The 12,681-nt window shown below is 37.5% G+C and overlaps 1 protein-coding gene across 1 annotated transcript; it reads right to left on the bottom strand.

Moving 5' to 3' along the window:
• Nucleotides 1-4,954: 4,954 nt before the first annotated feature.
• On the bottom strand, nucleotides 4,955-7,725 carry LOC129808453 (uncharacterized). Its single transcript, XM_055858231.1, has one exon. The coding sequence runs from the start codon at nucleotides 7,013-7,015 to the stop codon at nucleotides 5,372-5,374; it is 1,644 nt and encodes a 547-aa protein (XP_055714206.1). The 5' UTR covers nucleotides 7,016-7,725; the 3' UTR covers nucleotides 4,955-5,371.
• Between the last annotated feature and the right edge of the window lie 4,956 nt (nucleotides 7,726-12,681).

The raw sequence follows: 12,681 nt of genomic DNA, 5'->3' as shown, positions 1-12,681 counted from the left end.
ATCATCCCCAGAATTGTTTTGGCCACGGATTCTTCTTCTTCTTCTTCATTTTTCTTCCATAACTGTTCGGATTCTGGGTTCATCCACAGGATGACCATACCCAGAATTGTTCTGGCCAGGGATTCTTCTTCTTCTTCTTCATTTTTCTCTTCCAGAACTGTTCGGATTCTGGGTTCATCCACAGGATGACCATCCCCAGAATTGTTCTGGACAGGGATTCTTCTTCTTGTTCTTCTTCATTTTTCTTTCAGAACTGTTCGGATTATGGGTTCATCCACAGGATGACCATCCCCAGAATTGTTCTGGCCAGAGATTCTTCTTCTTCATTTTTCTTCCAGAACTGTTCGGATTCTGGGTTCATCCACAGGATGATCATCCCCAGAATTGTTCTGGCCAGGGATTCTTCTTCTTCTTCTTCATTTTTCCTAAAGAACTGTTCGGATTCTGGGTTCATCCACAGGATCATCATCCCAGAATTGTTCTGGACATAGATCCTTCTTCTACTTCGTCATTTTCCCTCCAGAACTGTTCGGATTCTGGGTTTATCCACAGGATGATCATTCAAAGAATTGTTCTGTCCGGGGATTCTTCGTCTTCTTCTCTATTTTTCCTCCAGAACTGTTCGGATTATGGGTTCATCCACAGGATGACCATCCCCAGAATTGTTTTGACCAGGGATTTTTCTTCTTCTTCTTCATTTTTCTTCCAGAACTGTTCGGATTTTGTGTTCACCCGCAGGATGATCATCCCCAGAATTGTTCTGGCCAGGGATTCTTCTTGTTCTTGTTAATTTCTCTACCAGAACTGTTCGGATTCTGGGTTCATCCACAGGATGACCATCCCCAGAATTGTTTTGGCCAGGGATTCTTCTTCTTCTTCTTCATTTTTCTTCCAGAACTGTTCGGATTCTGGGTTCATCCACAGGATGACCATCCCCAGAATTGTTTTGAACAGGGATTCTTCTTCTTGTTCCTGTTAATTTCTCTTTCAGAAATGTTCGGATTCTGGGTTCATCCACAGGATGATCATCCCCAGAATTGTTTTGGCCAGGGATTCTTCTTCTTCTTCTTCATTTTTCTTCCAGAACTGCTCGGATTCTGGGTTCATCCGCAGGATGATCATTACCAGAATTGTTCTGGCCAGGGATTCTTCTTGTTTTTGTTTATTTCTCTTCCAGAACTGTTTGGATTCTGGGTTCATCCACAGGATGATCATCCCCAGAATTGTTTTGGCTAGGGATTCTTCTTCTTCTTCTTCATTTTTCTTCCAGAACTGTTCGGATTCTTGGTTCATCCGCAGGATGATCATCCCCAGAATTGTTCTGGCCAGGGATTCTTCTTCTTGTTCTTTTTAATTTCTCTACCAGAACTGTTCGGATTCTGGGTTCATCCACAGGATGACCATCCCCAGAATTGTTCTGGACAGAGATTCTTCTTCTTCATTTTTCTTCCAGAACTGTTCGGATTCTGGGTTCATCCACAGGATGATCATCCCCAGAATTGTTCTGGCCAGGGATTCTTCTTCTTCTTCTTCATTTTTCCTAAAGAACTGTTCGGATTCTGGGTTTATCCACAGGATGATCATTCAAAGAATTGTTCTGTCCGGGGATTCTTCGTCTTCTTCTCTATTTTTCTTCCAGAACTGTTCGGATTATGGGTTCATCCACAGGACGACCATCCCCAAAATTGTTCTGGCCAGGGATTCTTCTTCTTGTTCTTTTTAATTTCTCTTCCAGAACTGTTCGGATTCTGGGTTCATCCACAGGATGACCATCCCCAGAATTGTTCTGGACAGAGATTCTTCTTCTTCATTTTTCTTCCAGAACTGTTCGGATTCTGGGTTCATCCACAGGATGATCATCCCCAGAATTGTTCTGGACATAGATCCTTCTTCTACTTCGTCATTTTCCCTCCAGAACTGTTCGGATTCTGGGTTTATCCACAGGATGATCATTCAAAGAATTGTTCTGTCCGGGGATTCTTCGTCTTCTTCTCTATTTTTCTTCCAGAACTGTTCGGATTATGGGTTCATCCACAGGACGACCATCCCCAAAATTGTTTTGACCAGGGATTTTTCTTCTTCTTCTTCATTTTTCTTCCAGAACTGTTCGGATTTTGTGTTCACCCGCAGGACGATCATCCCCAGAATTGTTCTGGCCAGGGATTCTTCTTGTTCTTGTTAATTTCTCTTCCTGAACTGTTCGGATTCTGGGTTCATCCACAGGATGATCATCACCAGAATTGTTCTGGCCAGGGATTCTTCTGGTTCCTGTTAATTTCTCTTCCAGAACTGTTCGGATTCTGGGTTCATCCACAGGATGACCATCCCCAGAATTGTTCTGGACAGGGATTCTTCTTCTTCTTCTTCATTTTTCTTCCAGAACTGTTCGGATTTTGTGTTCACCCGCAGGATGATCATCCCCAGAATTGTTCTGGCCAGAGATTCTTCTTCTTCATTTTTCTTCCAGAACTGTTCGGATTCTGGGTTCATCCACAGGATGATCATCCCCAGAATTGTTTTGGCCAGGGATTCTTCTTCTTCTTCTTCATTTTCCCTCCAGAACTGTTCGGATTCTTGGTTCATCCGCAGGATGATCATCACCAGAATTGTTCTGGCCAGGGATTCTTCTTGTTCTTGTTTATTTCTCTTCCAGAACTGTTCGGATTCTGGGTTCATCCACATGATGATCATCCCCAGAATTGTTTTGGCCAGGGATTCTTCTTCTTCTTCTTCTTCTTCATTTTTCTTCCAGAACTGATCGGATTTTGTGTTCACGCGCAGGATGATCATCCCCATAATTGTTCTGGCCAGGGATTTTTCTTGTTCTTGTTAATTTCTCTTCCTGAACTGTTCGGATTCTGGGTTCATCCACAGGATGATCGTCCCCAGAATTGTTTTGGCCAGGGATTCTTCTTCTTCTTCTTCATTTTTCTTCCAGAACTGTTCGGATTCTTGGTTCATTTGCAGGATGATCATCCCCAGAATTGTTCTGGACAGGGATTCTTCTTCTTGTTCCTGTTAATTTCTCTTCCAGAACTGTTCCGATTCTGGGTTCATCCACATGATGATCATCCCCAGAATTGTTTTGGCCAGGGATTCTTCTTCTTCTTCTTCATTTTTCTTCCAGAACTGTTCGGATTTTGTGTTCACCCGCAGGATGATCATCCCCAGAATTGTTCTGGCCAGAGATTCTTCTTCTTCATTTTTCTTCCAGAACTGTTCGGATTCTGGGTTCATCCACAGGATGATCATCCCCAGAATTGTTTTGGCCAGGGATTCTTCTTCTTCTTCTTCATTTTCCCTCCAGAACTGTTCGGATTCTTGGTTCATCCGCAGGATGATCATCACCAGAATTGTTCTGGCCAGGGATTCTTCTTGTTCTTGTTTATTTCTCTTCCAGAACTGTTCGGATTCTGGGTTCATCCACATGATGATCATCCCCAGAATTGTTTTGGCCAGGGATTCTTCTTCTTCTTCTTCTTCATTTTTCTTCCAGAACTGATCGGATTTTGTGTTCACCCGCAGGATGATCATCCCCAGAATTGTTCTGGCCAGGGATTTTTCTTGTTCTTGTTAATTTCTCTTCCTGAACTGTTCGGATTCTGGGTTCATCCACAGGATGATCGTCCCCAGAATTGTTTTGGCTAGGGATTCTTCTTCTTCTTCTTCATTTTTCTTCCAGAACTGTTCGGATTCTTGGTTCATTCGCAGGATGATCATCCCCAGAATTGTTCTGGCCAGGGATTCTTCTTCTTGTTCCTGTTAATTTCTCTTCCAGAACTGTTCGGATTCTGGGTTCATCCACATGATGATCATCCCCAGAATTGTTTTGGCCAGGGATTCTTCTTCTTCTTCTTCATTTTTCTTTCAGAACTGTTCGGATTATGGATTCATCCATAGGATGACCATCCCCAGAATTGTTCTGGCCAGGGCTTCTTCTTCTTCTTCTTCATTTTTCTTCCAGAACTGTTCGGATTCTGGGTTCATCCACAGGATGACCATCCCCAGAATTGTTCTGGACAGGGATTCGTCTTCTTCTTCTTCATTTTTCTTTCAGAACTGTTCGGATTATGGGTTCATCCATAGGATGACCATCCCCAGAATTGTTCTGGCCAGGGCTTCTTCTTCTTCTTCTTCATTTTTCTTCCAGAACTGTTCGACTTCTGGGTTCATCCACAGGATGACCATCCCCAGAATTGTTCTGGACAGGGATTCTTCTTCTTCTTCTTCATTTTTCTTTCAGAACTGTTCGGATTATGGGTTCATCCACAGGATGACCATCCCCAGAATTGTTCTGGACAGGGATTCTTCTTCTTCTTCTTCATTTTTCTTTCAGAACTGTTCGGATTATGGGTTCATCCACAGGATGATCATCCCCAGAATTGTTTTGGCCAGGGATTCTTCTTCTTCATTTTTCTTCCAGAACTGTTCGGATTCTTGGTTCATCCGCAGGATGATCATCCCCAGAATTGTTCTGGCCAGGGATTCTTCTTGTTCTTGTTAATTTCTCTACCAGAATTGTTCGGATTCTGGGTTCATCCACAGGATGACCATCCGCAGAATTGTTCCGGCCAGGGATTCTTCTTGTTCTTCTTCAGTTTTCGTCCAGAACTGTTCAGATTCTGTGGTCATCCACAGGATGACCATCCCCAGAATTGTTCCGACCAGGGATTCTTCGTCTTCTTCATTTTTCTTCCAGAACTGTTCGGATTCTGGGTTCATACACAGGATAATCATCTCCAGAATTGTTCTGGACAGGGATTCTTCTTCTTCTTAATCATTTTTCTTCCAGAACTGTTCGGATTCTGGGTTCATCTACATGGTGACCGTCTTGGCAAAAAATTATTTTAATATTCGTCTAAACCAAAGACTAGTATACCTAATTAAAAAAAAACTTCAAACCCCGTAGACAGTGGAGCCGAAAGTAAATATTGTAAAGTGTTGAGGTTTTGTGAACTATTGGGTGGCACTTCGGTTCTTCGGTAGGAAGAAGACGATGAGAGAGAACTGCACCGGAATAACTTCTAAAAACAACTAACTTTATTTCTTGATTATACATTAGCAACAGGGCATTCTTTTGTTGGACAGATCTGCTGATTATGCACACTCTCTGCAGCGCGTGTATTTTTTCGCTTCATAAGCGTCTGCAGAGAGTGTGCATATTAATATTGTGGCATTTTAACTGCTTTACAACATTCCTCCCCCTTGTGAAAAAGATCATTTCCTAATGATCAGAAAAAATGATTATATATTTATTATTATTAATGATTATTATTTTTTTTTTTTTACTAATTTAATTAAGAAAAGAGAAAAAAGTTATAGCTTGTTCTTGTTTTTTTTTTTTTTTTGTTTTAAAATTTTAGTGACTTAATTAAACAGATCCATATATAGGTTCATTCAACATATTCTGTGCACTGTGGTTTTGTATATTTTGAGGGGTTGCGATTGATACATTTTGTAATGCACATTTTGAAACTTTTTCTTTCTGTTTTTTCTTGTAATACATGAAGGAAACTATAATTATTCCTATTACAAGCACACAGTAAATAACTGTATAATGGTGAATATCGTGGAAATCAATATAATCAATTTTATTTAACGAATTTACTTCTTTTTCAATATCTTTGTTAAAATTCAAGTCTTTTAATACTTTGATATCATATTCTGTAAAATTTAAAGTTTCTGATTGATTATGGAATAATTTTGGGGTGTCTTTGGTCATATCTACATTATCTGTGTGAAACATAGTGAAATTGAAATCAATAGGATATTCTTTGAAAATTTGAATTACAATTTGATCTGTTATGATTTTACAATTTCCCTCAATAGTTTTGTTAACTCTTAAAATTCCAGTATTTTTTAGGGTAATTTTTTCTTTACTCTTATTACAGTTCAAAAATACATTTGTTATATTTGGTAATACATAAACCCAAACGTTTTTCTTAAATAAGGGGATCCAAATTTCATGATTAAGTTTCATTACCGCTCTTTTACAAAGCATTGCATTTCCATCAAGATATAATTGATATTCGCAACTCGGATTTGATGGGGATTTATAAATCGGGTGTTCGTATTCACACAAGTACATTGAGTTATCAAGAATCGTACAGGTCTGTAATTCATGCATTGTGAGTAAAATGTATTTAAATTCGTTAACACCTATAAATTTATGATCTACTATCATCTCTAAATATGACGTAGAATTTAAAACTTCGGGAATAGATGATATTTTGTGCAAAGCAAAATTGTCTCGGCTAACCAGTGGTAAGTCGAATTTGAATAGCACAAAACTATCCAAAATATAAGCATGCATTGTAATCAATTTCAGAAGTTTAAAAGCATTATCATTTTCTAACGCGTAAATGGTTGTGGAGGCATCTGAAAGTGGTAAATGCGCATTGCGTAATTCTTCGACTAAATCATTAGGATTTAAAATTGAAGGGTGAATTCGATTGTCACTTGTGGATAACAGGATATCCGCAATATGATCGATCTGATCTTTCATTAGAAAGGTTGTAATAACTACAGAAGTAGATAGTTCATTAAAATGCATTTGGATTTTTACTTGTTGTTCTTTAACTAACTCTTGTTTAAGTAAATTTTTAAGAGTGTTAACATCATTTTTCAGATTTAAAGTTTGGTTTTTTATATTATTAAGGTGTAAGGCAATTTCTTTATCGTGAGAATACAGTGTTGAAAGAGCATTTTTCATGATTATTGTTTGAGCATTAAATTTTTCAATAACTTTTTGTGTATTATTTTGCAAGAAAGAAATTTTTGAATTAAAATCCTGAGCATCGTTCTCATCTAATGTTCCGATTAACCATTTGAAAGCTGTTCCAATGCCATCGAAAAGACCACGTTTCGATCGGTGAAATTTTAAATGTTTAAGTAACTGATTTTGGGATAAAAGATTTTTGTACATAAAATTCATCTGAGACGTTATTGATATACAATAAGAGGTATTCGTAAATCTTGTTATCTGTAAACAAATAGAGTTCATAGCGTCTAACATGTGTCCCAAGTCATTAGTATGATCTGCAAACTTTGAAATAGGAAATCTCGTTATTAGGTGAATATCTGACGTATGGATGTGTAATGAGCCGCAATCTTCAATAATAACATTTTCCTTGATTGACGATGTTTCATATAGTGAAGCCAAAACTGGATTGGATGCCAGAAAGAGTAATAAAACCCTCAAAAAGAATGGAAACCTAGAAATGTGAAATGACAATAATTATTGTCTTTATTTAGGAACAAATGGTTTAGTTAAATTTTTGTGAATTATTTTAGTACGATTTCCTTGCTGAATTTTGATATTTACTGATGTCGGTAAGTCTACTACCTCAAACGGACCGTCCCATTTTGGGCTTAACTTAGAAGATTCACCTTTACCATGAGCCAGCTGTTTGACAAACACTAAATCACCTATTTTATAAGTAACAGGTTTCGACGTTTTATCTACTTTTTCTTTTACATGCTCTTTTGCTGATATTAAATTTTCTTTAGCAATTTGTCGAATTTTTTGAAATTTGTACTTCATATCATAAGCAAAATTGTCATAATTATAGACTGGATCAATTTTTTGATTTGATTTCATTGGAAATTCGGGAACCTTGCCGAACACTAGTTCGTATGGGCTAAATTTCGTAGCAGCATGTTTACTACTATTATAAGAAAAAGTAGCGTATGGGAGTAAAGTATCCCAGTTCGTTGTCTCTGCGTCAACAAAATTTCTCAAAAACTTCCCAAAACCGCATGACTTCTTTCTAAACTGCCGTTGCTTTCAGGGTGAAATGCACAACAACGAATTTTATCAATTTTAAGGAATTTGCACGTTAGTTTGAAAATATCTGACATGAAGTTTGTTCCTTGATCGGTTACGACCATTAAAGGACAACCGTAGACACAAACAATTTGTGTGGTGAATGCCTGAGCAATTGTATTAGCCTCAGCATTTGGTACGGGTATTGCAATTAGATATTTCGTTAGGTCGCATTGGCAAGTTAAAATGAATTTATTACCTGAATTTGTAACGGGTAACGGACCAACGATATCCAAATACAACTTATCAAACGCATTCGATGCTGTGGTTGTTATTTCAAGAGGTGCTTTAACTGATTTGGATGCCTTGTTCTTCTGACAATCTATGCAATTGTTCACGAATTGGACAATATGTCTGTACATATTATGCCAAACGTATTCGTTTTTAATCCTCTCATAAGTTTTATTAATTCCTTGATGACCTCCCGTTGAGCTTTTGTGAAAAGCTTCAATCACTTTTTGAATGTCATCAATCTTTCGGAGGCGGCAAACTTTATTTTTGAATATATTAATTTTAATGTCATATGCGAAAAACACAAAATTAATCATTGATCGTGCAATAGGTTCGTGTAGGCTTTTTGGTGCTATCTGCGCAATATTTAGATTTATTTCAGATATATAATTATCTCGGCAAAACGTTCTCACGTTTCTAAGGTTGTTTAGAAAATCAGGACTTTGCGTTGTTAGCGGTTGGAATACAACCAAATATTGGATTTTGACATGGTCAGGATCTTTTAAGAGAAAAATATCTCCAATTTGAGCTTTTTGTAAACGGTCCTTTAGCAAGTTTATAAGTTTATCTCCATAAAGTGTGATTGACATGTCCATACTAGCCATTAGAAGAACGGTAACCACATCTTTATGAGACTTTTCTGAGATATCGCTTAAAGAGCTTCTTGTTTCTGTTATATTATCAGGACTAGGAAGGCAAAGTGAATGATAGTGAATGAATGAATTATAAAATGCGTTTCCTTGAATTTTAGTTAGAGCATCTGATTGGTGTTCAGTCGCTTTGGTATAAGAAAGGTCCTGATTGGATACAGCTTCGTCCACGGACGAATCCTGTGTCTTCTTATTCTCAAGATCGATCTTTTTTGATTTGGATCGTGTAACAACTTGATTAAATGCTCTGGAAAGTCCATCAGCATGAGAAATTGTTTTCCCTGGCCTATATACAATAGTAAAATCGTATTCAGCAAGCTTTAGACTCCAGTTCATCAACCTCGATGACAGATCCTTGGTTTTTAAAATACCGAGTAATGGGCGGTGATCGGTTTCTACCGTAAATTTGCGACCATATAAATATGGTCTAAAGTTTTTAATCGCCCAAAAAACCGCAAAAATTCTCTTTCAGTGGTTGAATATCTTTGCTCGGCACCATTAAGTGTACGACTGGCAAAACTACACGGTAGATTTTCCGTGCACCCATTTATAGAATGGGGTTGACTTAAAACAGCTCCTATGCCAGTTCCACTACTATCTGTAGTGAGAATAAAGGGTTTTTCGAATTCCGGATACTTTAAGATAGGTGGGGATAAAATGCAATTTTTTAGGTCCTTGAAAGCTTGTTCGCATGCTTCATTCCAATGAAAAGTCGCATCCTTCCGCAAAAGGGCATTCAAAGGTGATGCAATTTTTAAAAAGCCTTTGATGAATTTACGATAGAAATTGCAAACTCCCAGAAAAGATTGGATTTGCTTGATATTTTTAGGTGTTGGAAAATCTTGTATCGCTTTTACATTGTTAGGATCTGGAGAATAACCTTTGTCTGTGATCACATGCCCTAGGTACGTGACTTCCTTACGCATGAAGTTACATTTGGCTGAATTTAATTTTAGATTAAACGACCTAAGTCTGTCAAAAACTTCAACAAGTCTTTCCAGATGCTCATTTAAATTTTTTGAATGAATACAAATGCCATCTAGATAAACGAAGCATTTGATACCTTGCAATCCTGTTAACATCTGATTCATTAATCTCTGGAAGGTTGAGGGGGCTCCTTTGAGCCCGAATGGCATTCTAAGAAATTCGAAATGACCCGTAGGGGTGCTGAATGCAGTCTTCAATCGATCTGCTTCATCCATTGCGATTTGATGGTATCCACTTGTTAAATCAAGAGTTGAAAAATATCGACTATGACCTAACTGATCAAGGATGTCCTCAATCAGAGGTAATGGGAAGGAATCTTTGACAGTTATGTCATTGAGTTTTCGGAAATCTACACAGATCCTAAATTTCTTCGTATTATCCGAAGATTTTTTGTCTACTACCAATAAAGGGAAATTCCATGGACTACTGCTAGATGTTATAATGTTATCTTGTAACATCTTGCTCACTTGTTTGTCCACTTCGGTTTTTTGTTGTTGTGGCAAACGGTAGGGTCGAACAAAAGTGGGAGACGCATTCGGAGGATCTGTAGGGATTTCATGAGTAACTGCCTTGGTAAAACCTAAGGGTTCCCCTTCCAAATGAAAAATGTCAGAATATTTGTGGATCAAATTGGTCAGAGCTGATAATTCCTCTATATTTAGATGCGAGAGGCTTGTGGACTCTAATATTTTTTGCGCTCGTTTTTTACTGCAACTAGTATTAGAAGCCGAATCGTGTGTTAAATTATAAAGTTCGAAATTTTCAAGGGAATGTGATTTTAGACTCACATTTTTGAGTTCAACTTCGGAAGAATTCGCATTGATAATTGGAATAGTGCAGTAATTTTCATCTTTATGAGCAATTACATTGCCAAGGTACACGCCAGGATTAATCTCTCCGCCTACAATTAATTTATCAACCCTGTGAATATTCAAAACTTTTATATAAGATTCCGATCGCTCTTTTAATTTGATGTAATGAATGAAGCTTGTTGTATTAAAGAATGGCGATCGTGAGAAATCAAACTGAATTGAGATTTTCTTTGAAGGAAAAATCATGCAATTGTGTTCATAGTCAATATGACAAGTATACTGTTCCAAAAAGTCAGATCCTAATACGGCAAATGATAATTCAGGTTGCGTATCAGGTAATACATGGAAAGTATGTTTGATTTCGAATGAGGGGCTGATCGTGATATTTGCATCCACTGTACCAATGGTGCAAAAGGGGTTTTTAGCAATACCACTAATTGAGATTTTATTCGCCGTATCGATTAAGGCATCGTCCTGAAGCTGATTGAGATGAATCAAAGATACTTCAGCTCCCGTATCGATAAGAAATCGCGATTTAAACTCTTTAGTAACATTGCATAGTAGAAGGATTGTTTTTAATTTTGCAATCGGTGCAGAACGATCATTTCTGAATTTATAGCACTTTACTGTCGCAGATTTCGAGCCTGAACCGTCGTGCCCCCGGTGGCTCGATTCGAGTTTAAATTACCGGAATCTGAATTGCCGGATGATGAAGGTGATGCTTCTTGAGCACCACTATTAGAAGAACTTGAAGTTTGAGAGCCGTTTTGATTGTTACGTGATTTGTGTCGGGAACGACAATCTGAAAACGAGTGTCCGCTCTTTTTGCAATGAGCACAGTAATTTGGTCTTTTTCGGCACTCGGTAATTTTGTGGTTTGATTTTTTACAATAGTTGCAAACAACCGAATTTTTATTTGAGGATTTCGAATTTGAATTATTTTGGGACTTATTGCCAGATTGATTGAGATGCAAATTCTCTGCTTGCAATTTAGCCTCTTCTTCTTTGGCATCCCTTATAGCTTCATGTAATTCTTTATGGCGACACGATTTTATGTACGTTTTTAAAGGCGATTTTAAACCCGCCACGAAAGCATCTAATGCCCTTTTTGAATTCATCTCCGTGATTGCTTTAATAGCTTGAGAATCAGTCTCACTCCAATTATTTTCTCGAATGCTAAGCTCATTAAATTCTGATAAAAGTTTTTTGCAACGCATTGAATATGCATCCACATCTTCATCTTTCTTTTGACAAAGAGAAAAAATTTCTGCTGAAACTTGAGAAACCGTTTTATTAACACCGAATTGTTTTTCCAAGTCTCGTTTTAACGTTGTCCAGGATAAATAATTTCCATATTTTACGTAGTTATAGGCCTGATCTTTTAGTTTTAGGAGGGCAATTTGCATTAATTGTGTTCTGTCACTTTCTGATACCATTGTACCACGCATCAATTCTACAGCTCTGACATATTGACTCAAATCATTTTTACCGTCAAATTCAGGGATCACTCGAACAGCAGTCCCCAAATCAAAAGTATTTGCCTGTGATACATTTGATTGTGTCATTTTTTTAATATTGGGTTTTTCAATTTTAATATCACAATCAAAATCTGAATCAGAAGATATCGTAAGGAAAGTGTCAGGGTTTAGTGGATTGAGAACCACTGATTCACTCTCAAGGTTCAATGTATTTAGAGAAACTGCACGACGTGGTAAATTTTCCGCACACTCGTTTACGCTATTTTTCGACATAAATTATTATGCAAAATTTGATACTTGATTTGATTTTTTGTCACGAAATTTGGATACCACTTTTTTACAATTTTACCAGAATTTCTTTTTTTTTTTTTAAATTAAAATAACATTGTTTTTTGTCGATTCAATAGGAAAACCGCTTCACAGGGTTAATCACAAATGGTCACAGTACCTCATATTTTCCTGGAAGATTTGTGAAGAAAAATTTGAACTCGGGATGGTGCGCTGATTCTTGAAGATTTTTTAAGACTAATTTCTGCTGGGGATGATGCGTTGGTTTCTGAAGATTTTTGAAGACTACTTTCCGCTGGGGATGGTGCGTTGATTTTTGAAGATTTTAGATGACCAATTTCTGCTGGGGATGATGCGTTGGTTACTGAAGATTTTTGGAGACTAATTTCCGCTGGGGATGGTGCGTTGAT

This window comes from Phlebotomus papatasi, chromosome 4, assembly GCF_024763615.1.
Source record: "Phlebotomus papatasi isolate M1 chromosome 4, Ppap_2.1, whole genome shotgun sequence".
NCBI lineage: Eukaryota > Metazoa > Arthropoda > Insecta > Diptera > Psychodidae > Phlebotomus > Phlebotomus papatasi.
Note: the sequence above shows the minus strand (reverse complement) of the source record. Positions and strands in the feature narration are given on the sequence as shown.

Bases quoted from the DNA above. Each gene is read 5' to 3' on its own strand.
- LOC129808453 (XM_055858231.1), bottom strand. From the start codon at position 7,015: ATGTTAGACGCTATGAACTCTATTTGTTTACAGATAACAAGATTTACG.